The 26,678-nt window shown below is 44.2% G+C and overlaps 1 protein-coding gene across 8 annotated transcripts in view; it reads right to left on the reverse strand.

The window, feature by feature from the left end:
• The window catches only part of Pfkfb3 (6-phosphofructo-2-kinase/fructose-2,6-biphosphatase 3), an 85,641-nt gene that overhangs the window by 24,485 nt on the left and 34,478 nt on the right, over positions 1 to 26,678 (reverse strand). For 2 of the 8 annotated variants that reach the window (XM_046442378.2, XM_058578654.1), the window contains exon 1: positions 1,990 to 2,408. The exons of 4 other annotated variants lie outside the window; for them this stretch is intronic. In XM_046442378.2, coding sequence (XP_046298334.1) covers positions 1,990 to 2,065 — 76 coding nt within the window. In that variant the 5' untranslated portion in view covers positions 2,066 to 2,408. Of the gene's footprint in view, positions 1 to 1,138; positions 1,721 to 1,989; positions 2,409 to 26,678 lie in introns of those variants that run through there. 2 more of the 8 variants (XM_046442375.1, XM_058578655.1) reach the window with 2 other exon arrangements.

Here is a 26,678-nt window from a genome sequence, read left to right on the forward strand (position 1 = left end):
GAAATCCCACCAAGTGTTCCAAATGCTATTAGAGAAGTGTTCATCTTCCCCCAGTCCAGTAAAAGACAAATATAACTACATAAACTGGGAAAGACACCACTATTTGAAATAAGGAGGTGTAATAAATACCCAGGCTGCAGATATTTTTGTAAGAAGGAATGTGTTAGAGACTCCACCCCAGAGCCACACACAAGGATTCCAAGAGCGGGCGGGACACGGACATGGACAAGCATCTTAATCCATCTGCTTTGGCAACACACCTCCCCCTCAAGCTCTGAATGGTTCTGACAGTGATTCTTCTTCTTGGGCAGATCTCTCATCTGCGTGAGATACGTGCAGGCTCAGGGAGACTAATGGACTGAATTCTGAAACCTGAAAAATGTCTTCCTGCATGCTGCCATCTGTCATAATCACTACTGCACTAATGTCAACCAACCTCAGTGTCCGCTCAGAAACACAGGATGTTCCTCTCAGACCCAAACCTGGGGACCATCCCAGGGAGTCTGTGTGCATGCATACATACCATCACCTGAACTTACGTGGATATAGGAAAACAACCCATATATTGTGCGGCTGAGTGCAGGTTACTAAGTACCCTACAGATGATATTTACTGTATTCAAAAGTCCGAGAGGGGCAGGACTTGTTTCTGCATCTGGCTCTGGTCAAATCTCCCTGAGGGTATTTTTATAGAAAGACAATCAAGACCTCACCCAGCCCCAGATTAGTAAACAAGCCCCAGATTATCTGAAAAAGGTGAGAAAGGAGAGAAGCCTGCCAGTCCCTCCTGGCTACCTTGCCCAGAGAGAGAGAGCAGGATAGCTCTTCCCCCCAAACCCACAGGCCCAACAGAAAGGACCTGCTGGCTGGGCCAGCGCCACCCATTGGGAGCAGGTCTTGGGCAGAGAAGTCGTGACTCAGACCCAGCAAACCTCCAAGTGAGCTGTCACTGTCAGCGGTGGCCATCCTGAGAAACGTGGCAATCTGGAACTAAGGTGCCCTCAGATGACCGCAAGCCACGAGAATTTGCACCTGGATCCCACCCTTGCCTCTCAGGCTACCGACCTGGGCTAAGCAAAACGCCCAGCACGTACGTAGTTCGTCCTTCTGCACCTGTTGGGCTTTTCTGAACGACTTACCTGAAAGGGCAGCATCGCCTTAGAGCCATTTCAACTGTCATTCAGCCGCCCGAGAGGCGACTCTGTGCAGCTAGAGACTGAGCCCAGGGGAACCTCCAAATCGTTTACCAAGGGCGTCTGGCGTGGCGGGGAGGCGAACTGCCAGCAAATTCCGATCTCGGGAATTTGCTGTTTTTTTGGTGCACTTGTGAAACGCTGCCAACCGCGCAGCCACCAACCCAGGGACCCTTCCCAAACCAAGAGCAAAGGGCTTGGTTCCGGATGGCTGTCGCCCCCAGCCTGGGCGCTCCTGAAGTCGTGGAAAGTGCGGGAGGAATGGAAATACAGAGACAAGGGAGTGGGAGACGGGAATCGAGAAGGAAGAGAAAACATAAATATATGGTGAGGAGACAGAAAGAGCAATGTGCAGGTAAGAGAGAAGACAAATGCATAGCAAGGGGGAGAGAGGAGATGGAAATGCAGAGAACGGAGGAAGGTAGGGAGACAGGGAACCCCGAGGGTGCCCGGAGGAGAGGAGTGAAGGCGCGGCGGGCCGCGCCCCTGCTCCAGTCAGTCAGCCACTGGTGCCCGCGCTGAGCGCGCGGACTGGCCTCCCCGGAGTCCCCTAGGCGCACGCTTTCCGCTGCCTCAGCTCTCGCAGCTGGGGCCCGGGCACGCTCGCCGTTTCCGGGACCACAGCGCCCCCGCCGTTCAGCCCCGGAGGCGCAGCCTGCCGCCGCCCCCGCCCCGCCGGCCGCGCCCGCACGAGCGCGCTTCCAGCAGAGGAGCACCGGCACAAAGCGGCCGCACACAATGGCCTGGCTCTGCACGCGGCGCAATCTGCAGCGTGGCCCCCGCGCAGCCGCACTCACATCTGGGCAACGAGGGCCGGTGGTCGACGGGCACCCATATCTTCTGCACCCGGCTCTGTGTCAGCTCCAAGGGCATCTTCGCAGCTGCACTCGGCGGCCCGCCACCCCAGGAGGAGATTCCGACGTGGGGAGAAGAGCGGCCGCCGACCCCGGGAACAAAGGAAAGTAGGGGTGCGTGCGCCGGCGCGCGGTCGGGCGCTCGCTGTGCTGCTTTGGGAAACGTGCTTTGTGCTAAGTCCTGGACGCTAGCCTGTAGGGGGATCGGCGGGCTCTGCGAGGGGCGCAGAACTGTAGCTGCCAGCACGGCCGGCTTGTCTGCTCTGGAAAGCCCGGGGATGCTCGGGCGCAGTGACAGCCGCGATCCCGCCGCACAGCACGCCCGCTCGCCTGCTCTCCAGCTTTACCAGGATGCCACACGCAGCGCCCGGCCTTTTAAAGTATCCGGGCCGGCAGCACAGCTCACGTCAGCTCTGGGCGGGCCGCATTCTTTGCGTCCCAGCCCCCTTTCACGTGGGAAGAGGATAAGCGAGCCAGGAGGCGTCTTTCTGGCGCCCCCTGCGGGCGGGCATCAGTGCTATCTAGTCCCAGGTCCTACGACAACGAGGAGCCCTGGCTTGCTCTTTACCCTTGTTAGACCTTTCTCTGGTTACCCCTTAAGAAGACCTGAATAATTCTAAATAATTTCTGGTCCCTAACCTGAATTGTGCCGAGAGAAGCAACGTTTTGCGCTGTCTAGTGCGATGTCAACCCTGCAGCCCAGCCTCTGAGCTTTCTCCGTGTAGTAAATAAAATTGGACTCCATTCCCACCTGCCATCCATTACCAGATTATAAACTCCTGAATAACTATTAAGAGGTTACACCTTGGTAATGCAAACTCAAAGTTTATGTAGTTTTCCCTGCACACACTACAGCCTTCCCTCGCCACATTTTGATATGTTCGTGCCATGCTTTATTGGTTCTCACGGTTTGCATCGGCTCGTGATAAATGACAGCCGTGTAGTCAGATCTGAGGTTGTTCGGTGAAGGTCTAGGGAACTCTGGATGGGGACCACCGCCCTAGCAGGGGCACGACATGAATGACTTTAGCAAGCGAAGTGTCGGCATAGAAGCGTAGCCCTGCCTTGCGGACCGGTGCACACTTTGCGCAGAGGCTGGGCTGTGATTGGAGGGAAGGAGACGGCGCTCGCTGAAACCCACAGTGCAGTGGAAAAGTCTGCGCAGAGGCTGCCACACGTCGCTCACGTCCTGCATGCTCGTCTGGGAGGGCGCCTGCTCCCTGGCGGCGGGCACAGCTGCTCCCTCCCCACTCTCCAGCCCCGCCCGGGCCTCCGCCCTCTCCAGCATCCGGGTCCGCCCGGAGGGGCCCTGAGCGCCCAGTCACCTACCTGGCCCGTGTCCCCGGGGCCTCCGGGTTCCGACCCCGACTCCCTCACCCCATCCTGGCGCACCGCCCTCCCCCGAGCCCCAGCTCCCCACATAACTTTGCTGACTGTCTGATTTCCGCGCTCGGCAGCTGTTCAGAAACCCGATGCATTGCATTTGTACTTGTTTTTCTGCAGTGGGAGCAAATGCCAGAGGTGACACCCTAGAATTCCCAAGTGAGAAGAGATCCCCACTCCACTCCCAAAATAAAAGTGGGCTGACCCAAAGGGGAAAACAAGTCAGCGTGTGCCAGAGCCACAAGGAAGCATTCCAAGCATTAGGATCTGCAGGAGTCAGGGAGGGAGTCAGACTGCCCCAGGCAGCACCCTGCACCTGTTGGCCTGCTGCTTGCCCACTAAGATTTTGCACACCTATAGGCCAGGTAAGCAGACCAGGTGGCATTCTTTCCCCCTCCAAGATTTTGAACACAATATTGGTTTCAGCTCAGGGGAGTCAAGGGTGGGGATCTGTGCCAGAGGAGGTACATCTTTAATCTCTTGACCTAGATAACAGCATCTGACCAGGGTTGGCAATCGGGCAACTAGACAGTTGACATCCCCAGAGGTCCCAGTGCAGACAGGGCACTTTCCATGCCTGTGTGTCAATAAAGCTGTGGACCTCCAGAACAAAGATTGGTTCTTGCCCAGTCACCACCTCCAGCACCAGATATGCAGCAAGCAAACAGAAGTCAATTTAATCCCCCTGCTGCTTAGGATAGGTAAATGCAATCTGAGAGTGCATGAGGGACAAGGACAAATTCACACTTGAGGGAGTTTTTAATGGCCAGCTTGAAATGCTCCTAGCCTTTACAGGCCTGAATAAATGACAGCCCTAGTGGGAGATAAAACTACTTCACTACAAAACTGCTTAGAAGTAGCCCAACTGTAACTATATTCCAAGTACTTGCTGTTCTGAGTTTGCTGTTGTAGAGAGGGTCCTAACTCTTTTACCTAGTTCTGCTAATGGCCCCCTATCTTCTCAAACATGACCCTTCAGAGCTCCACCAACTCCCAAGTCCCCAAACTGGAAAGATACTATGAATGCAGCCTGTCAGAAAAGGGTGCCAAGATTGTAACCATTTCTCTAGTACATATTTTTACAGCCAGAACAACTCCAAGGGCTTGGGCAGACAGGATTTCTTTTTGATTCTGAGTCACAGCCCTCCACCTTATTTAAGCCATGAGGTCTTCAGGTCCACCTAGTCAAAGTCCCGTGCTTCATGTGAAGGAGTAAAAGGAGATTTGGCGATTAGAGAGGTCAGGGAATCAGGTCAAATATTAAGGAAGAAAGCCAGTCAGGAACAGTGTTTGGGGAGTGGGTGTCTTCTACTTGACACAGACAACAGACAGGGAGACTCACTATAGATCCACCCTAACCCAGGTTGCTGAGAGGAATCCTAAAGCAGGGGAAGATCCGACAGTGATTTGACAGTGATTCGGATGATATCACCCAGAACAATTAAGCTGTTTGGAAGCAAAGAGCAGAGAAAGACCCTCATTGTGTAGACAAGACATTAGCAGGGCAATTACTTAAAACGCTACCAAGTGCTTGGTGGGGTGCTTGCAGAGCAGAATTCACTGAGCTAGGTCCTCTTAGAGAAAGGACATGGAAGTAGTTTCCCTCTTGCCACAGTCTGGCTGGGCACAAATGCCACAGTCTGGCTGGGCACACAATCACGAGCCACCACACAGCTTGTAGATTCAAACAGCAACTCTTTATTCCCGAACTCACACCAGCCGTCTACAATCACGTTCTGGGGAAATCCACGTTCTCTTCCCAAATCCACCTTCTCTCCCAAATTCCTCCACTGGGCTTCTATCTCCAAAATATACTGTCTGAATCCCGTGAGAACTCAAGGGGAACTCAGGCAGCAGGATACGCCCTATTCCCAGCAGGAATAATCTTAAACCTTAAACCTGGAACCTAAACTGGGAACGCCCTAAACAAGATTATCTTAAAACCGGGAACACCCTAATCTGCCTTGGTCCTTGAGCAAGGTCACGTACATTCAATGTCACTGCAACATGGGGTACGCTGGCAAGGAAATTGTCATACCTACTTGGCTAATGGCTCCCAGCATCTCCCCCCTTCTGATTAATTAAACAACAAGCAATGTGGCTTAAGGACCGTGCCTGGTAGGTTGTCCAATTCAACATATGGTTCTTACCCGTCATCGGAAAACTGACCTTTAGGCGTCAGCCTCCTGTCTTAGGTTGATACCACTGCAATTGAATCATACCCGTCACTGACTACCGGTCCAGCATACAGCCATACTTGTGGATAGGTCTATGCACCAGTGGGGGGGTGAGGTTCTTTGCCTCACCTCTGTTGGCCCCCAAATTTGGCCTTGGTGCCAGTGGGGGAGTGAGGTTAATGTGGCTTATGGACCGTGCCTGGTAGGTTGTCCAATTCAACATATGGTTCTTACCCGTCATCGGAAAACTGACCTTTAGGCGTCAGCCTCCTGTCTTAGGTTGATACCACTGCAATTGGATCATACCCGTCACTGACTACCGGTCCAGCATAAGCCATTGGCCCCCAAATTTTAGACCATCACTAGCAGAAGGGAGGAGGATACAGAAATGCCACGACACCAAGCCAATTGACGGCTCCTTGGGAAAAATTGCATCACTGGTGACACCATCAGCAAAGATATGCCAGCAATACCACAATTCGCTGCACCAAACGATAGTTACATAGTCCAGACAAGTTCTGCAAGCAGTTCAAAGCAGAGGAATCTATCAATATGTCCATTTCCTCCCAAAATCCGTTTCCTCCCAAAGTAAGTTGACTCTTTGAGCATTACTTGTTGAGTTCTTCACCGGCACTGGGATGGAGATAGGAATTCTGGCAATGATGCTAAAGAGACATTATCCTGAAAAGAATTATTAAATATAATGAAAAGGAAAGGTGAAAGTAAACAAACAGATCTGTTAACCTACTTTAAAAAAAATCCTTAACAGCTTTTTACCTAATTTAAATTAGTAAACAAACAGATCTGTTAACCACCTTTAAAAACAATCCTTAACAGCTGTTTACATAATTTAAATTAAACCATTTAAATCACGTGAATAAAAAAAATAATAATAATTCGGATCCATTTTTTCATGAGCGCTCCTCATATAAGAAATATGGACATACGCACATACAGACATACAACACAAAACACAAGAGTGTACACAAACGTACAACACATAAGAAAATAGTAAAGGCCTTGTAGCTTTACCTAGGTGAAATCTCCATTGCAATGTTTAAAAACTCCACAGTCAAAAAATAAAACTGATCAGAAAAACATTAACCTAGGTTTGTATGAGCTCAAAAAATAAAAATAGAACCTTATGATGTGGAAAAATGCAATAATAAAATAGCTATTGAAAAAAGCATCCTGGTTAATCACTGTCGCAGATGTAAGAATGGCCAAGCTGGAGTTCTGGATATCAGCTGTTATGGATTTGAGTCAAATCATCTTCTTTTCGATCTGTAGAAACTGTTTTAGTTAATCTCTCTGGAATCCAAATGGGCTGCTGTTCTCCCTGTGGAAAAACACAAACAGACCCCCGACTCCAGACAATCACTGGGTCAGGACCTTTCCATTGTCCTGTTAGAATATCTTTCCAAAGTACTTTAGGCTTATGTACATTTTTTGGATACATATGCCTTTCCGCAGCACTAAGTCCTGATGAATCCAAATTTAAAAAGTTTAGAGTAAAAAGCGTTATTTTAAGTTTATCTTTGGGGGATATATACCCCCTTCCAATTCCCTCTTTTTGCTTTAATAAGTATGTTTTAATAGTTTGATGAGCTCTTTCAACTATGCCTTGTCCCTGTGGATTGTATGGGATTCCTGTTATATGAGTAATACCAAATGATGAGCAAAATTGTTTAAAAGAGGTAGAGGTATAGCCAGGACCATTATCGGTTTTTAACTGTTTAGGAACGCCCACAGTGGCAAAATTTTGTAAGCAATGAGCTATAACATCTTTAGTTTTTTCTCCGGCATGAAGGGAGCCCATCAAAAATCCAGAAGAAGTATCGACTGTAACATGTAAATATTTTAATTTTCCAAATTCTGGCAAGTGTGTGACGTCCATCTGCCAAATATGGTTAGGTATCAGTCCTCTAGGATTGACTCCAAGATTAACTTGTGGTAAAAATGTCACACAATTTTGACATTGTTTTATTATATGTCTGGCTTGTTCCTTAGTTATTTTAAAACGCTTTTGTAAAGTATTAGCATTAACATGAAACCTTTTATGAAAATTTGTAGCTTCTTCAAATGTAGAGAAAATATGTATGTCATGTGTAGTTTTATCTGCTAAATCATTGCCTAAACTAAGGGCTCCAGGCAATCCTGTATGTGCCCTAATATGTCCTATAAAGAATGGATCTTTTCTGTCCCAGATTAGACTTTGTATAGTGGAAAACAAAGAGAAAACAGTAGAAGAAGGGGAAATCCTACCAGCATCTTCAAGAGATACTATAGCATTAACTACATACTGACTATCAGAAAATAAATTAAATACAGAATCTTTAAACATCACAAAAGCTTGTAAAACTGCATTAAGCTCTACCTTTTGAGCTGATTGTTTGGGTACTAAAAATGTAAAAGTTTGATCAGGGGTAACTACTGCTGCTGTACCATTATTTGACCCATCAGTGAATATATTTGGAGCATTCATGATAGGTGTTTTTCTTGTCATTTTAGGAAAAACTACAGGATGCTTAGACCAAAAAGACAACAAAGGATTAGATGGTAAATGATTATCAAATGAAACATTAGATTTACACATGATTATTGCCCAAGTATTTAACTCATTAGCTAACTCATCAATTTGATCCATAGTACATGGAGTAATAATTTTATTGGGAGAAATTCCAAACACTCCCTTCGCTGCTTTTATTCCTTTGAGTATTAATTGTCCTACAGCCTCAGGATACCTAGTAAGAATAGTGTTAGGAGAATAAGATAAATGTATCCACAATAATGGACCTTCTTGCCAAAATACTCCTGTAGGAATATTTTTTGTTGGTAGTACAATAAATAATAAAGGCAAACTTATATCAATTCTATCCAAGTGTATGTTTTCCATATATGTTTCAATAATTTTTAATGCCTTTCTTGCTTTAGGAGTTAACATGCGGGGTGAATTTGGATCTGATGGACCTTTTAGAATATCAAATAAAGGTCCCAACTCTCCTGTTGGTATACCTAGATAAGGCCTTATCCAATTTATGTCTCCCAATAACTTTTGAAAGTCGTTAAGTGATTTGAGTTGATCTACTCGTATTTGAATTTTTGGTGGACGGACCATGGTTGAGGATAATAGAACTCCTAAATAATTAATTGGAAAATTTAATTGTACTTTATCTATTGCTATCTCTAGATTATAATTTTTTAATAAGTTTGTAAGTGTGGCATAACATTCCAGCAATATGTTTTTATCTTTATGTGCCAATAATACATCATCCATATAGTGAAATATTTGTAGTTCAGGATTTTGATTTCTAAGTGGCTGGATTGCTTTGTTAACATATATTTGACACATAGTTGGACTGTTAGCCATCCCTTGAGGGAGTACTTTCCATTCATATCTCTGATCAGGACCTTCATGATTTAATGCAGGGATAGTAAATGCAAAACGTGGACTATCCTCGGGATGAATTGGAATTGAAAAAAAACAATCTTTAATATCTATAGCTAAAACATGCCAGGTTTTTGGCAAAGCAGACAATTGAGGAATCCCTGATTGAGCAGGTCCCATAATAACCATCTCATTATTAATGGCTCTTAAATCTTGCAACAATCTCCATTTACCAGACTTCTTTTTGATGACAAAAATGGGAGTATTATGGGGAGATATGGAAGGTTGTATATGTCCTTCCACTAATTGTTGTTTGACCAGATCATGGGCTACTTGTATCTTTTCTTTAGTCAGGGGCCACTGAGGAACCCACACTGGTCTTTCTGATTTCCAAGTAATTTTGATTGTCTCAGTGGCCCTTTCTGAAAATCCAACCCATGTCTGTCTGTTCCTTGATCTATTTGTACTGGTGCTGCTATACCTTGCCCTTGTTTTCCTAATCTTTTTTCTTTCCTAAAGCCTTGTCTAGCTCTAGTAGTGGGCACATTAGGATTGATATTATTTGTTAACGTCAAACCTAATTGATCTAGGACATCTCGTCCCCATAAATTTATAGGAAGATGATCCAATACATATGGCTGTATAGTTCCTTCACATCCTTCAGGATCCTTCCAATCTAATATCATAGAACTTCTATGGGGATTAGTCGCCACTCCTAGGCCTCGAAGCGTTTGAGTGGCTTGTTGTAATGGCCAATGTTTTGGCCATTCTTGACGAGATATGATGCTAAGGTCAGCTCCTGTGTCCAGTAGCCCATTAAACTCATGACCTTGAATATTTAGTTTTAGCATTGGGCGAGAATCTAAATTTAAAGACAACATAGCCCAATCTACACCTGTGGAGCCTAATCCCCTGGAACCTCTTTCTACACTATGACTAGGAAATTTATTATGTAGGCTGGGTATTATTAACAACTGGGCTATTCTATCTCCAGGTGAAATTACTGATATACCTCTTGGAGAACTAGCTATAATTTTTATTTCACCTACATAATCGGGATCAATTACCCCAGGACTTATCATAAGTCCTTTTAATGTAGATGAACTACGTCCCAGTAATAAGCCTACTGTTCCTTGGGGAAGAGGTCCTTTTACTCCTGTGGGAATGATTTGAACTCCCATCTCTGGAGTTAATACTGCTCTGGCAGAGGCACAGATGTCCAACCCTGCGCTCCCTTGGGTTTGTCTGATGAGGGATTTAATGGACAATGTGTCCTGGGCACTACCCTGATGGTGTTGCTGGGATCCTCCACTGCCCCGTATATTTGTGGTTGTGGGCCCTGGAGCATTGGGCCCCCCTGTCCGTTTTTTGGCAATGGAGCCCGATGCCTTTCTCCACGATATCTTGGATAAATACCTGGTCTTTGTCCGTTTTTTGATAAGGGAGTACCTTCTATGGTGGTTTGAGAACGGCATTCATTAGCCCAATGTCTCCCTCTACGGCATCGTGGGCAAATACTTGGTATTCTATTCCTTTGATACCTACTTTTGTTAAACCCTCCTCCTATGGGGCAATTCCTTTTAAAATGTCCTGTTTGTTCACAATCATAGCATGTTTTTGGCCTGGCATCTAAAGCCTGTTGTACTGCAGCTGCCAAGACTTGCCCTTGTTCATTAATATCTCTACATAATTTAATATATGTGTTTAAATCTTCATGTCTCCATGGTCTAATAACCTCTCTGCAGCAACGATTTGCTTGGTCATAAGCCAGTTGTTTTATTAATGGCATTGCTTGTTCTGTATCCCCAAAAATTTTGGCAGCCGTTTGAATTAGCCTATCTACAAAGTCAGCGTAAGGTTCATTAGCTCTCTGTATTACCTTAGATAGCTGACCTTGTAAATCTCCATGTCCTTGTAAAGTCTTCCATGCCCTAACTGCGTCTGCAGCAATTTGTGCATATATAGCAGGATCATATTCAATTTGTTGCCGTTGACCCTCATAAGGTCCTTTTCCTAACAACATATCTAGATTTCTTTGAGGGTAACCGGCTGCTGCATTTCGCCTAGCTGTCTCCGTGCAAAATTCCTCATTGGCAACCTTCCATAACAAATATTGTCCTCCATTTAGTACAGATTTACACATGCTAGCCCAATCTGCTGGCGTCATGTCCAAGTTAGTAATGGACTCAACCATGCTTACCGTGAAGGGAGCTTGGGGACCATAGGTTGTTACAGCCTCCTTTAACTGCTTCACTGTTTTAAAATCTAAAGCACGGTGAATTCGCTGCCCTCCTGCCTGTTCAAGTACAGGGCATGCTAATCTTTGAGGTCCTGTCTCAGGATCCCATTTATCAACTACGGGGTTTGAGGGCCACTCAGCTGTCTCCATCGGTGGGGCTGTTGGTTGAATTACGCCCTCTTGTGATAAAATGGAGTTAGTAACAGCCTCCTGTTGTGGCCTTTTTCCTAACAACCCCTTTTCCTTTAAATTTTCTTCCTCTGTCTGACTAGCTCGAGAGACCTTCTCTTTTGCTTGATCTAAAATGTCTTTCTCCATGGTCTGAACCTCTAACAATTTACTTAACATCTTTTCGGTTTGTTTTTTACTAATTTCTAATCTACTATAAAGATAACGCAACCCAATAAGATAGCACAAAACAAAGCCGAAACTGAATGAAACAAAAACGGAATAAAAAATCGTTGTATCAATTTTCTCTTCCTCAGGGCCGACAAACTTCAAACCTTTAGTCAACCATTTTTTCCAGTTTGCCTGAGAAATTTCTAGGGATAGGCAGCTTGAAACAAAAACAAGATAAATCAAAACAATAACACATTGTTTTTTGAGTTGGTCACCCATTCTTTCGCTCTTCCTCAGGGGCGAGCAATTTCACTTACCTCTAAGCTTCAGAAGTTCCCCGTACAAGCCGCCAAATGCCACAGTCTGGCTGGGCACAAATGCCACAGTCTGGCTGGGCACACAATCACGAGCCACCACACAGCTTGTAGATTCAAACAGCAACTCTTTATTCCCGAACTCACACCAGCCGTCTACAATCACGTTCTGGGGAAATCCACGTTCTCTTCCCAAATCCACCTTCTCTCCCAAATTCCTCCACTGGGCTTCTATCTCCAAAATATACTGTCTGAATCCCGTGAGAACTCAAGGGGAACTCAGGCAGCAGGATACGCCCTATTCCCAGCAGGAATAATCTTAAACCTTAAACCTGGAACCTAAACTGGGAACGCCCTAAACAAGATTATCTTAAAACCGGGAACACCCTAATCTGCCTTGGTCCTTGAGCAAGGTCACGTACATTCAATGTCACTGCAACATGGGGTACGCTGGCAAGGAAATTGTCATACCTACTTGGCTAATGGCTCCCAGCACCCTCTGTGACATTTACTCCTAGTTTGCTCTGCTGGCCAGTGTCATCTAACCCTTACCAGCACTCCCAGCCATGACTATCACGACAGCAGTAAGTGACATCATTTGCATGATCCTGCACCAACTAGTTAGATTTAAACATTTAAACCATGCCAGTGCCTACCTCCTCCCCAGGGAGAGAAAGAGAGAGGTAACAAGCTGTGGCAGGCTGTGAGCAATCAGAAGTTGCTAATTAGACACAAAGTGTCATTATTCTCTCCTCTAAAAAATCCCATGGAGGAGAGAGTAAATTTGAGACACCACATAAACAGCAAAACCAAACCCTTCTATCACCATCCATCCAAAGAGGGGGAGGGGTTTTTTTTAAAATAAAATATTTGAAATTCATATGAATGGGAATAGAGACTCAAGACCACCCATACAATGTCACACAGGCAATTCAAAAACCAATTCATGAGGGGCTGGAGATGTGGCTCAAGTGGTTGCACGCTCACCTAGCATGTGTAAGGCACTGGGTTCGATTCTCAGCACCACATAAAAACAAAATAAAGATATTGTGTCCACCTAAAACTAAAAAATAAATATTAAAAAAAAACAATTCATGAGCTCCTAGGAACTTTATTCATATTTGCCAAAACATGGAAGCAATCAAGATATCCCTTGTTAGATGAGTGAACAAACTGTGGTACATCCAAACAATGGAGTATGACTCAGTGCTAAGAAGAAATAAGCCATCAAGCCACTAAAAGACCTGAGGAAGCCTTAAATGCATATCACTAAATGAAAAAAAGCCAATCTGAAAAAGCTACTGAGTGTAAGATTCCAACTATAGTTGCTGGAGTGGAGAGGGGCAGAGATGGTTATTGATCTTGCAGCGAACCTAAAATGGCTCTAAAAGTCACAACTATTTTTAAAAGGAAAAGAATTCATTCTTTTTCTACACAAGTCATTACTTTTTTCTCCAATCGAGTAGACTTCACTATCTCATTATTGAGATGTAAAGAGGGTCCACTGTGGCCTTAGCCTTGCTCTGGATGAATCAACTCAAATTGTGTGAACCACATCCTACCAAACCCAAGTTTCCATTACCTTCTGCCTAGTGCATGTTACTCCACCTGGTATGGGATTTTTCTTTTTTTAAGGACACTCCTGAGCTTGGGATCATGCTCTTAAAGCTGCCTGTTAGTGTTTCATATCCAGCATCACCCTACCCTGCTGCTTCAAGAAGGTATTAGGGTCTGGACAAGGCTCCTTACCCAACATCAAGACATAAGAGTATTTTTGTTAAAAAGTATTATATTTTGAGTTCAAAATAGTCATGCTTTTTTAAAATCAGATGTCCTATGATCTAGTTAGCAGTGTAATACCAACATCACTTAACTGGTTTTCATATTTTACTATAGTTACATAATATGTCAACATTGGAGGAAGCTGGGTGAAAGGTTCATGGGACTCTGTAATTCTTTGCAACTTATTTTAAGTCTATATTGTTTTAAAACAAAAATGTAGCTTTTAAAAAATATTTAAAGCAGTGATATCTCAGTTTGCTCAAATTCTGGGTGGGGGGGCGTCTAGATTGTGTAGATTTGGGCATTGAGGGGGAAAGACTTGGCAGAAAGATGGTCAAGAACTCCATGGTGATCTGCATGTGTTGACAACACCATTGTTTCTTGCAAATGACACATACATGTACACATGGAATTTGCATGAATCCTGCACCTGTGGAAAAAGAGAATAAAGCTTTGGCTATGTTTTAATGAGGGCGGATTCTATTTCTCAACTTTGCATAGATCTTTAGGAAAATATCAGTGGGTTTGTGTCCTGTCCCCAGTGGACAAGCTTAAGACAGAAAGAAATAGTCAAAGAATTCTGTAGAGGATTCTGAGAAGTTTATGCTAAGCCTCTTTCCCTGGGGTGAAAAGTGTCTCAAAAATGGTTAACTAATGCAGTAGCTAGCAGTTACTAGACACTCACAAGCTGTAGCTGTGTCTCAGAACCTGCAAGGAAGAAATGGCAGAAGGAATCTCAGTTATCACGTTGGTCCAGCCAAAAGAAAGTGATCAGAGAGACTTCATCCTGGTATTAAACCGAGCTTCACAGGGACTGTTACCAAGAAAGAGTTCCTATGCCCAAGAGCTCATAGCTGAAGAACAAAGGGAGAAAGGTCCATGGATCAGGCTGAGAACTCAGAGAGGGATAGGTAAGAATGCAGGTGAAAGGAAAGTCCATATAGGATGTTAAGGTCACTTAACTGGAGGCAGATCGCCTGGGAATTTTACATGCATCTCATTGTTCTTCAGTTTTTCTTCATTGAGTCTGAAGGTACCTGGAACCCAAAGTCAAGATCTCTCTTTTCTGCATGCAAAAAGTATTCATTCACTAAGCACCAGCTGGACCAGGGCGATCAAGTCAAGCAAGTTATGTGCCTTCTCTGAATTAAGAATTCACTTTTGAATGTCAGTGTCTCCTCAACACACACAGGCACACACACACATACCCACATGCCCCTACCTTTCCTCCTTGAATTGAAACTGAGACTCAGAAATATTAAATAAATATCCTGTAGTCACATAGCCGATAAGCTGAGGAATAAAAAACAAAATCTTCAGCTAGTTTGGTATTCTTTTGTATTTGTCCCAATTCAATCACTTTGCAACTAGAATGCTCTATTCTCCTTCCCAATGACAAAGCTAATAACAAAAGTTTTAGATGACGGTCTGATATGTATGGATATGAGGTGTCTTCGCAAAGCTCATGCGTGAAACAGTGTTGCAAAGGTTTAGAGAAATGATTGGGTTATGAGAGCCTTAACCCAATCAGTGAATTAATCCCCTGATGGGATTAACTGGGTAGTGGCTGAAGGTGGGTAGGGTGTGGCTGGAAGAGGTGGGTCACAGTCTCTCTGCTGTCTGATCTCTTGTGAACCACTTCCCTCTACCACACTCTTTTGCCATGATGTTCTGCTTTATCTCAAGTTCTGAGAATGGAGCTGGCTGTCTATGGACTGAAACCTGGGAAACTGTGAGCTCCCAAATAAACTTTTCTCTAAAATTGTTCTTGTCAGGTCTTTTAGTCACGGCAGCAAAAAAGCTGATTAAAATAATCTCTGAGTTATCTAGTATTCACTTACAATGTACAAATAAGAATCATCTTAAGAAACTATATATGACACAATGAATCCCACTAATAGGTATAATTATAAGACACCAATAAAAAAGAAGCAATCACAGAGATTAATAATTTAAATTTTCCAAATGATGTTTCAATGTAAAGTGTTCTCACATGAAAGCATGACCCAGCCTCTCAGAGAGACTCATGCACCTGTATGCTTTAGCAGTCACACCTAGAGAGCGTGGTGTAGACGCGGTGTAGAAATAGCACATGCTTTGCAAGTACGCTAAGATCAATTAAATAAGAAATGACAGTTTTATAAAAATAATTGGCATTAATGTTAATAATGAATCACCATTAAAACAGAAAAAAAAATATGGAGGCAGCCTTGGTCTTCCTGTATATAGCAATCACCACTTAACCACAGAGGATATGCTCCAAGACCCCCAGTGGATGTGTGAAACTTCAGATACTGCCAGACTGTATATAGACTGTATTTTCTCTATACATACACACCTATGAGAAGGTCTAATTTACAATTTGGGCACAGTAAGAGATTAACAATAATAATTAATACTAAAAAAGAACAATTTTTAAAACATACTATAGTGAAAGTATCTAATACTTATGAATTATTTATTTCTGGAATTTTTCCTTTACAATTTTCAGGTAACTAAAACTGAGGAAATTGAAGACATGAATCAGGGAGGGCTATTACATTTCTCAGAGGGTTTAAGATGCCCTAATTTGCTGGGTGCAGTGGTGCACCCCTGTAATCCCAGCAACTTGGGAGGCTGAGGCAAGAGGATCACAAGTTCAAGACCAGCCTCAGCAACTTAGCAAACTTAAGCAACTTTGTGGGACCCTGATTCAAAATTTAAAAAGGATTCAGTGATAGACTGTCCCTGGGTTCAATTGCCAGTACCAAGGAAGGAAGGAAGGAAGGAGAGAAGGAAGGAAGAGCTTGGGATGTGGCTCAGTGGTAGAGATCCGCTGGGTTCAATCTCCAGGACCAAAAAAGAAAAAGAAGAGATCAAAAGAGGAAAACACACATACACACACACACACACACACACACATATACTCCTTTCCTCTTGCCATGTGACATTTTGCGCTGTCTCACCAGGTGCAGCCCCTTGACCTTAGACAAGAACCATGAGCCAAATGAACCTCTCTTCTTATAAAGCTACCAAGCTTCAGCTATTTCATCAGAGTAACAGAAAACAGCTTAATTCTTATATCATTCTCATTTGAGTTTGATTTGGAACTCAGTTTCCCTGAGCTGAACTATATCTGTGTGTACTGTCAAAATCCAACTTCTAAATAGGAAAACCTGAGGGCCAGATGCTGGACCAAAATGACCTCAGGCAGATATGGCCAGCTACCCAGGGAGGCATTACTGAGGGTCCAACCAGCTCTCTGTCGACACTTAATCTTGATTTTCCATAGAAGGATGTCTTAGAAGACGATTGGCTTTGTTTCTTGACAGAAAAGTTTTTCAGCAGCAATATTCTGTCGACCCAGAGATAATACCAAGAGAAACTGAAGAAAAATTGAGAAATGTAGTAAGACCATATAAACTGATAGGACACTCAGGGCAAAGACCTGTTCTAGGGTAGAGTAAGCCATGGCCACAATTAATTGCTAGACCATACTCTGATGTCTCCTGTCTGAAGTCTCCCAAATCATGGATGGAAAATAAGCAGAGTAGAAAACCACCTTTTCCATAAGAAAAGTGTTCTATGACCTTCCCCAGGTGAAAAGTTTTCTAAGGCATCAGTAGATAAATTGTATATGGGTCAGTGGAAGGGGGCCCAGTTGACGTTTCCTGGCATCACTGTTTTGATAGTTTAGGCTGTTAGTTCACTGGTAAGACAAACTCTCTCTCAGCCTTCAGTCATGGTGGATACAGAGGGCAGACAGATGCTTAAGACTGGATGTAGCCAACCGGACAACCATAATGCCCAAGAGGCCCCTCACCCGCCAGAACTTCAGCTCCACTAGTAGACAGCACTACTGGATAGAAAGACGTTGATCTTCCTCAAATCTCCCTGCTTCATTCTCCCTCTGCTGCTGGATACAGAATATACCTATGGCCAGGCACAGTGGCGATGGCCTGTAATCCCAGTGGCTCTGGAGGCTGAGGCAGGAGGATCACAAGTTCAAAGCCAGCCCCAGCAATTTAGCAAGGCCCTAAGCAATGTAGTGAGACCCAATCTCTAAATTGGAAAAAAAAAAAAAAAAAAAGGCTGAGGAGGATATACAGCTCAATGGTTAAGCACCTCTCAGTTCAATCCCTAATACAAACAAAAAATTGAAAAACAAAATATACCTATGCCCCTTCCAATAGCAGATGCTCATCCTCAAGTGTCTGTAAGCAGCATTGCATTCCCATTAAACCTAGGTTCTGCATGTTAAGGAGCACACCTTGACTTTAGGATGGTGGAAAGACTTTTCTCACAGCAGATGGCAAAGAGACTGCTATTCACTAAAGAGTGAATTTGCTTTATGATGTTGAAAGAGTTGGGATCTAGGGAGAGATCAATGTTGAATAACACCATTAGACCTACAGGAAATGTCAAAATGAGCCAGGGACCCAAAATTACTATAACAAAAAGCAATTCTAGGGACTGTGGCTGTGATTGTGGCTCAGTGGTAGAGTGCTTTCCTGGCATACACGAGGCCCTAGATTCACACCTCAGCAACATACACACACACACACACACGCAATTCTGGTAGGGTAGAGCATGGTCAAGCAAGCCTGTAATCCTAGATATTTGGGAGGCTGAGACAGAGGATCATAAGTTCAAGGTCAGCCTGGGCAACTTAGAACATGTCTCAAAATAAATTTTTAAAAAGGGAGGTGGCTGGTGATATAGCCCAGTGGTAGAGCACTTGCCTAGCATGTGCCAAGACCTTGGGTTAAATTTTCAGTGCCAGATGAAAAAAAAGCAATTCTAGGTTATACAATCAACCACTACGATCTGAGTTTATTGCAGCTCCCAGCTTTGTCCAGAAGGAATGGGAGGACAGGGAAGAAACTGTGGTGTGGGGTTGGGGATATGGCCCAGGAGTCTGGAACCCAGACCCTGGCCCTGACCTGTCTGGACCTGGTCTGGACCTTTGTTCTCCTATCTGCTGATGAGGCGTCCAGATGGTCTTTAAGCATCTCCTCCACTCCTCAGATGGCAAAGATCAATGATTCCCATTGTTTTCCATGAAATAAAATAAAAACTAGTATTTGTAAACTGTCCATGTCCACCCCAGGTGGAGTGAATTTCTTCCACTCTTGAATGCTCTGCAATTTGGTTTCCACTTCTTGGCTTCCTCGGCAGATCAATGACATCTCCCCAACACTCAGGTGTTTGCATGCTTACTCGCACGCGCGTGCACACACACACACGCACGCACACACCCCACATGAGGCTGACAGGAAGAGTCCAAGTCAAGTCAACTGAGATTGCTAAACCGGGGAGAAGAGAAACTGGAATCAGACCGTCCCTTCTGCTGAGTGCGGAAAAGTGTGCCCTGATGACGTACATTGAAACCACATTGAGAAAGCAGGGGACAGGCGCGGGTGTAGCAAGAGCTGACTGCGCTGGTGGCTGCCGACATATGCAGTGGAGCAACTTGGGGCTGGCAGAGAAGAGTTGGCTTTCCCTGATCTGCGCCCCTGTCCTCCTTCTTTCTCCCAGTGGAAAACATCCTAAAAATAGAGCTGAATCGAGCCCAAAAAAAGAGCAGGTTTTGGAAAGTAACACTGACTAACTGTTGGATGACTTCAACCAGCTGAGCTCTGTCCACACACAGCATTCAAACCACAGAAAGGGACCATCTGTGATGGCACTGGGTAGAAGGACCCTGTGCAGTTCTGGGTGACTCCTTTTAGGGGAATATCAACACACTCCTCCTGAGAAAGGCAACCAGCTAAAAAGACACCATCCTGTGAAGAATAGCTGAACAACCAGGACATGAGATAAAGAACAAGACTGTTCTTTAAAATGACGGCTGCTTATACATACATGGGCAGATAGTCGTCTTGCATTATGTTGCCCCATAAGCAGAAATCAGACGCTGGTTGAAAGGTACAAGGACATGTTGTGTTAGGCAGCTTTCTGTTACAGTGCCAAGATCAGTGGGCCCAGTTGCTCTTGTGCAGGTGGCAAGGCAGGACATCATGGCATCAGTGTGTGGTGGAGGAAGCTATTTAGCTCATGGCTGCTAGGAAGTAAAAGAAAGAAAAGCCTGGATCCCAGTATCCCTTCAAGGGCATGCCCCCCCACACCTAACTTCCTCCCACGAGGCTCCACCTCCTCCCAGATTCTATGACCTTCCAAGAGCACCACAGGCTGGGGACCAAGCCTTCAGTACATGGGATTTGGGGGAATACCCCAGATCCAAACCCTAGCAGAGGCCCTCCTGTACAATGGGTAACAGGCCAAAGAGATAGTGAGCACCTGCCACAGCCGGATGCTGGTCTATCAAAACTCTCTAGAAGGTGCCCACACAGCTGGAATCAAACTAGTTGGCCTCTACAGAGCCCTGCAAATGAAGGATCCTGTGATTTTGGTAGCAGGATGCTGAACCCCCATCCCAGCTCTACCTCTCACCTACTCTGTGACTTTCTCAAGACACTTGCCTGCACTTCAGATTCAGAACATCTCAGGGCTCTCCTTGGAGTTAAAGTCTTTGAGCCTGTAACTGCAATGTTGTGGAAATCAGGTATAAAACTGCTGATCTGGCATTTAGCCGTACATTTACCATCTCTGGTAGCAGGAAGGGTCCAGAAGACACTGAGTAAACATTCCTTTGACAAGCCCCTCAGAATGCAATGGCTCTTTGAGCCATCCCTGCTGGAAGGACTCCAAAGTGTCACATGGGGTTCACACTCCAACTAGAAACAGTTCTATTTTATTTTCTAATTTTTAATCAATGAATGTTTGGATTTCTTCTCCAGCAGTACTGAGGACTGAACCCAAGTGAGCTCTCTACTGACCTATATCTCCAAGCCTCATTTTTAAAATTTAAAGGCAGGGTCTTGCTAAATTACCGAGGCTGGGCTCAGCCTCCCAAGTCACTAGGGTTACAGGCATACCCCACCATGCCTAATAATGAATGTATTTTTATAAATGTTTCTTTAAGCCTTTTCCCTATAGCTGTCTTTGGTCTTTGGCCATTTAGAGTTTGCAATTGATTTAATATGAGTTATTTAGTATTTTGTGTGTACCTATAATTGGTCACTGTTTAAAGGCACAGGAAAAACTGATGCTAAAATACAAGTTAATGAGACGATGAGGAAGATGTGTCAAAAAATGACAAGAGCCTACTTCCCACCAGCCAAATCTGATACAATGAAATAATGATAGTAAGAAATTATAACCCACAAATAAGAATTCCACGAATTCATTCAAATGTAAATAAAACTAATGAAGAAGGGAAAGCTTCTTTATCAGATCACCAAAAAAAAAAAATGAAGAAGGAAGTCTGGGCTTTGTAAGTCACCGTTTGGTAATCACCATAGGAATTATTGTTTCACACAAGAATCATAAAGTGGGTTGGAGTTTGATTTTTAAAAATCCCAGAATACTTGCATAGTCTCAAAGTGGTCTCCTCGCAAAACACTATAAGTAAGTAATCATAAAGGGGAAAATAGCAACCCCAGAGCAGAGAAGCATGCTAGATTCCATCCTTGAGTAAGTGATCAATTAACCTAACCAACCTAAGAAGGGAACATCATGCCTTCTTGCATGCCTGTCAAACACACAGGCCCTGAATCTAATCATAAAGAAGTTACAGGCAGCCAGGCATGGCGGCATATGCCTGTAATCCCAGCGGCTCGGGAGGCTGAGGCAGGAGGATTGAGTTCAAAGCTAGCCTCAGCAACAGTGAGGTGCTAAGCAACTCAGTGAGACCGTGTCTCTAAATAAAATACAAAATAGAACTGGGGCTATGGCTCAGTGGTCAAGTGTCCCTGAGTTCAATAACCAGTACCTCCCTCCCCCAAAAAAGAAGTTACAGGCAGATACAAATTGATATTCTAAGGAACAAGTGGCCTGAATCCTAAGAGATATTTGCACACATATGTTCATGGCAGCATTATTCACAATAGCAAAGAGGTGGAAACAACCACATGTCCACTGAGAGACAAATGCACAGGTAAAATATAGTACGCACAGACAATGGAATACTATTCACCTTTGAAAAGGATGGAAATTTGGCACATGCTACAACATCAATGAACCTGCAAGGCATTATATTAAGTGAAATTAGCCAGTCACAAAATGGACTCTATGATCTCTACGTATATGAGATAGTTAGTCAGATTCATAGAGAAAGAAAGAGTGGTGTTTGCCAGGGTGGGAAGAGGAAATGAGGAATTGTTTAATGGGAAAAGTTTTAGTTTTGCAAGAAGGAAAATTCTGGAGGTCTGTTGCACAATAATGTGAAGATACTTAGCCCAACTGAACTGCACACTTAAAAATGGTCAAGACGGTACATTTTGTGCTACAAGTTTTTGCCACACTTTAATTTTTTAATAGTTTTTTTTAAAAAAAATGTATTGTATATACTCTTCAAAAATATCAAGGCCGTGAGAGGCAGGAAAGAGGAAAGGCTGTTCTAGGTGAAGGAAACAGACGTGGCACAACAACTCGCCCAAACTTGGGAGCCTGGATAAAATCCTGAGTCAGTCAAAATGCGGTTCTCTTTCTATAAATAAGGAACATTAGCGGGAAATTGGTGAGACGGAAAAGTCTGCTTATTGGATAATATTACAGTATCAATATAGCTTTTCTGATTTTGATCATAGTACTGTCCTTGTTTTTATTTAAAGCAGAGGAAATCATGTCTGCACTCAGCTCTCAAACAGTTCCAAAGAGCAATTGTATTTCTCTCTGTACACACCCCCCACACATCTTCTCTACCTCTTTCTCTGAGATAAGACAGAGATATTTAGGTGGGTGGGTGGGTGGGTGGATGGATAGATAGATAGATGATAGAAAAAGAGGGAAGAAGATAATGAAGAAGCTAATGCAGTCAAATGTCAACATTTGCAGAATCTGGGTGAAGGCTATCCAGGAACCTTTTGCACTATTTTTGTAATTTTTTATTAAGCCTGAAATTATTACAAAATGCAAAGTCAAAACTCAAGAATGTTAAAGTTCATGCAGAGCATCAAAGCTTAATAATTCTGCACATTCACCTCAAAAGTCTCTTCCTCAAATTTGGAAAGTGCATACATTTAGTCAAAATTCTTATGGGTTTTGAATAAACAAGGAGTTGAGGTAACTCTGATCATTCAATAACCCATGTTGAAATATAAGGACAAGTACACTTAATTTGATTTTCCATTTGCTGGAAAGATCTTCCATACAGCTGGGCGCAGGGACACATGCCTGTAATCCCCACAGCTAGGGAGGCTGAGGCAGGAGGATAGAGAGAGTTCAAAGTCAGCCTCAGCAACTTAGTGAGGCCCTAAGCAACTTAGCAAGACCCTGTGTCAAAATAAAAAATAAAAAGGGCTGGGGATATGGCTCAGTGGTTAGCCACCCCTGGGTGTAATCCCTGGTACCAAACAAAAACAAAAACCTGCCACATGTGAAACCAGTCATTTGTAGTGTAGAGAAGCATCCTAGGACATCTCATCTTTACTACATGTTACATAGCAGAATATAAACTATATATTCCATGCAACACTACTTAAATACCAAGATGCTGCTGGAGGTGGGGGAGACAGAAGGGCCCTGACCTTTTCACTTTGAAGATGACTTTTCAGAAATCCACATAACATTTCCACATTTCTGTCCCTGACCAGATTTAGCCAGGGAGTCACCTCTTGCTGGGAAATGAAGGCAAATGTGGCCTCTGAGCCGGGCCAACTGCCCAGGATGCTACTATTTAAGAAAGATGGCAGAATGAGTTTTAGGTTATGCTAGCTGTCACTGCTATAATGTCCTTTTTCCACAGCACAATTTTTTTTTTTTTGAGAGAGAGAGAGAGAGAGAGAGAGAGAGAATTTTTTAATATTTATTTTTTAGTTTTCAGTGGGACAACATCTTTATTTTATTTTTATGTGGTGCTGAGGATCGAACCCAGCAACCCGTGCATGCCAGACAAGCACACTACCGCTTGAGCCACATCCCCAGCCCCTACACAGCACAATTTTAACAAACACTCTTCTTTTTCTTTTATTTTTTTCTTTTTGCAATGCTGGAGATTGAACCCAGGGACATTCTACCACTCAGCTACATCCCCAACCCTTTTTGTTTTATTTTGAGACAGGGTCTCCCTAATTTGCCCAGCCTGGCCTAGAACTTGAGATCCTCCCGCCTCGTCCTCCAGAGTTACTGGGATTGCAGGTCTGCACCACCATGCTCAGCTACAATACCTTTCTTGAATTTACCTGTCAAAACATTATCTTTCCTTACACAACTAAAGTAAATCGAACCTCATCTGTCATTATAAACTCTGAAGGTGAAGCAGCATGTTAGCAGGCCCTGCATCCACCCCACACTACGTGGCAGGTGACTTCTCATCCTATCTGCAGGGATGAGTGGTGATGGGGCTTGTCTGGATGTGGTCATGTGATCAGCTCGGTGCATTTAAGACACTCTACTCTTGTTATTTACCGTCAACATAAATACATTTTTCATATCATGGATTTATCCATGGGGATTTTACAATTAGAATATTAACAATATAGTCAAAAACAAGACAGTTCAACTTGAAATCAATTCCCTATCAGCTATCACCAAAAATGGCACCACCAAATAACTTTTTATTTTGGCCCATTGTATCTCTGAAAGCCAGAGGAGTCCCCAGCACTTCAACCAGACCTGCCCTAGAAAACCTGGCCCAGGCTCCAGCTCTTCCAAACCAGTCAAGCCTTACATCACCAGGTGGGAGGAGAGAAATCCTGATCTAATACAACCAGGTGACAGTCTGAACCCAACAGTGACTCAGCTGAGCCTCAGGATGGACCACTTGGACCAGCAACAGCAGACTGGGAGACCAGAGGGGAACAAATTGGAGACCCAGGTCTCCCCCTCGCCCCCTTGATGCCAGTTCTCCTTATCCTTGTTAAAACATGTTTTTCAGACAAGGATCTAATCCTCACTCCTGTTAAAGATCAATGAGTTGACTGATAAACAACTTGGAGGTTTATCCATGAACAGAGCTGGAAGGCATAGCCATGTGTCTCGAGGTCACTGGGAAGCCCTCTGGCTGTACTCTCTGGTCACCTGGGTACTTCTTCCAAAAGAATCCTCCTGGAAAACAAGAACTTGGCCCTCTGGCTGTTTAAGTCAGGGTTTTGTGTCTGGACTTGGATAAATCGAGCTCCAGCCTGATTTGCTGAAAGCTTTGAGGGAAGCCAGGTGTGGTGGCACGTGCCTGTAATCCCAACAATTATGGAGGTTGAGACAGGAGGATCTAAAGTTCAAGGCCAGCCTCAGCAACTTAGTGAAGCCCTAAGCAATTTAGTGAGATCCTGTCTCAAAATTAAAAAAAAAAAAAAGAAGAAAGAAAGAAAGAAAGAAAGAAAGAAAAGGGCTTTTAGTTCAGAGATAAAGTGCCCCAGGGTTCAATTCCTGGTACCCCCCCAAAAAAAAATCTTGGGGGAGAAAAAGAGTGAACACGCAAAGCTGACTACTGAAGCTGAACATGACAGAGAGCAATGATTTCCAACACCAGATAGAGGCACATAAAAATCATCTGGGGAGCTCAGTGTGGGGGCACACACCTGTACTCCCAGCTACCGGGGAGGCTGAGGCAGAACAGCAAGTTTGAGGCCAAACTGGGCAACTTAGTGAGACCTAACTCAAAATAAAAATTGTTTTAAAAGGACAGGGGAGGGATATAGCTCAGCAGTTAGCAGAGGGCTTGCCTCACATGCACAAGGCCCTGGGTTCAATCCCCAGTACTACCAAAAAAAAAAAAAAAAGACTGGAGATGTAGCTCAATGGTAGAGCACTTGCCTAGCATGCCTGGGACCTTGGATTCCACCCCCAGTACAGGGACAGGGGGTGATTTTGCAGAAAGCTCTGTCCTTGTCCCTGATGCCAATTCAATAACAAGGACACTTTTTTGAGAAAAAGGAAAAAGGCAGTGTATTGCTTTGCTAGCAAAGGAGAAACACTGGGGACTCCTATCGCAAAGGCTGTAAATTCTGCCCATCAGCAGGAACAGGGTGAGCGTTTTAAAGAGGTGATTCAGAGAAAATGAGATTAGGGAAGAGAGATCAGGGAGGAGAAGATCAGAGAAAAGTTTAGGAAAAAGAAGATCAGGGAGGAGGAGGTCAAGGAGAAGAAGGCTGGGGAAAAGAAAAAAAAAAAACATGTAAGTTTCAAAGCAACCAGGGATACAGTCAAAGCATCAAGTGAACTCCTTTTCCTGGAACATCTGGGGGCCTTCTAAAAATGTGTAAATGGGCTGGGGATGTGGCTCAAGCGGTAGCACGCTCGCCTGGCATGCGTGCGGCCCGGGTTCGATCCTCAGCACCACATACAAACAAAGATGTTGTGTCCACCGAAAACTAAAAAATAAATATTAAAAAATAAAATTAAAAAAATAAAAATGTGTAAAGCCCATCATGGCCAAATAAGGTCACATCCCTGGAAAGGGGCTCAGGCTTGACAATTTTTTAAAAGCTTCTCAAGTGAATGGAAAGTCTAGCCATGTGAAGGCTGGCATATCCACCATCCCCGCCACAGCACTGTCTGGTCACCAAGCTTCAGGCTGGGCAGTGGTACCCGGCTGCAAGGATTGTATTCCTTGTTGAGGAAATAAGAGCCGGATGTGCTGGGAGTGAACAAGACCGCAGTGGCGTCTGCAGAATAGAGAGCAGAGTCTATAACAAGCAGACCCCTAAGGTTGGTGTCCATGCTGAGCCTGAGACTTTTCCACGTGGCTTCAGAGAAGCCATTGAAGCAACACAGAACGGCTTTTTTGTTTGTAGCTTTTGGAGAACTTAAACCGGGCTGACCTTCTAAAAGAAGCCTGGATACATTCTTAAGATACTCAGCTCCCAGGGAGTTTCCAGAGAAAGTTCCCTGCTGGAGACTCAATGGAAGTCCCCAGGAAGAAAAGCAAGTGAGGCCAGGAAAGACTGAATCTCCTAGCGATAGGGCTGGGTGCGTGTGCATGTGTATGTATGTGAGTATGCACAGTGCTCTGGAGCCCCAGTGCCTGC

The sequence above is a fragment of the Marmota monax genome, unplaced genomic scaffold, assembly GCF_021218885.2.
Source record: "Marmota monax isolate L192 unplaced genomic scaffold, Marmota_monax_Labrador192_F-V1.1 WCK01_AAM20220418_F8-fsc00072, whole genome shotgun sequence".
In the NCBI taxonomy this organism is placed as follows: Eukaryota; Metazoa; Chordata; class Mammalia; order Rodentia; family Sciuridae; genus Marmota; species Marmota monax.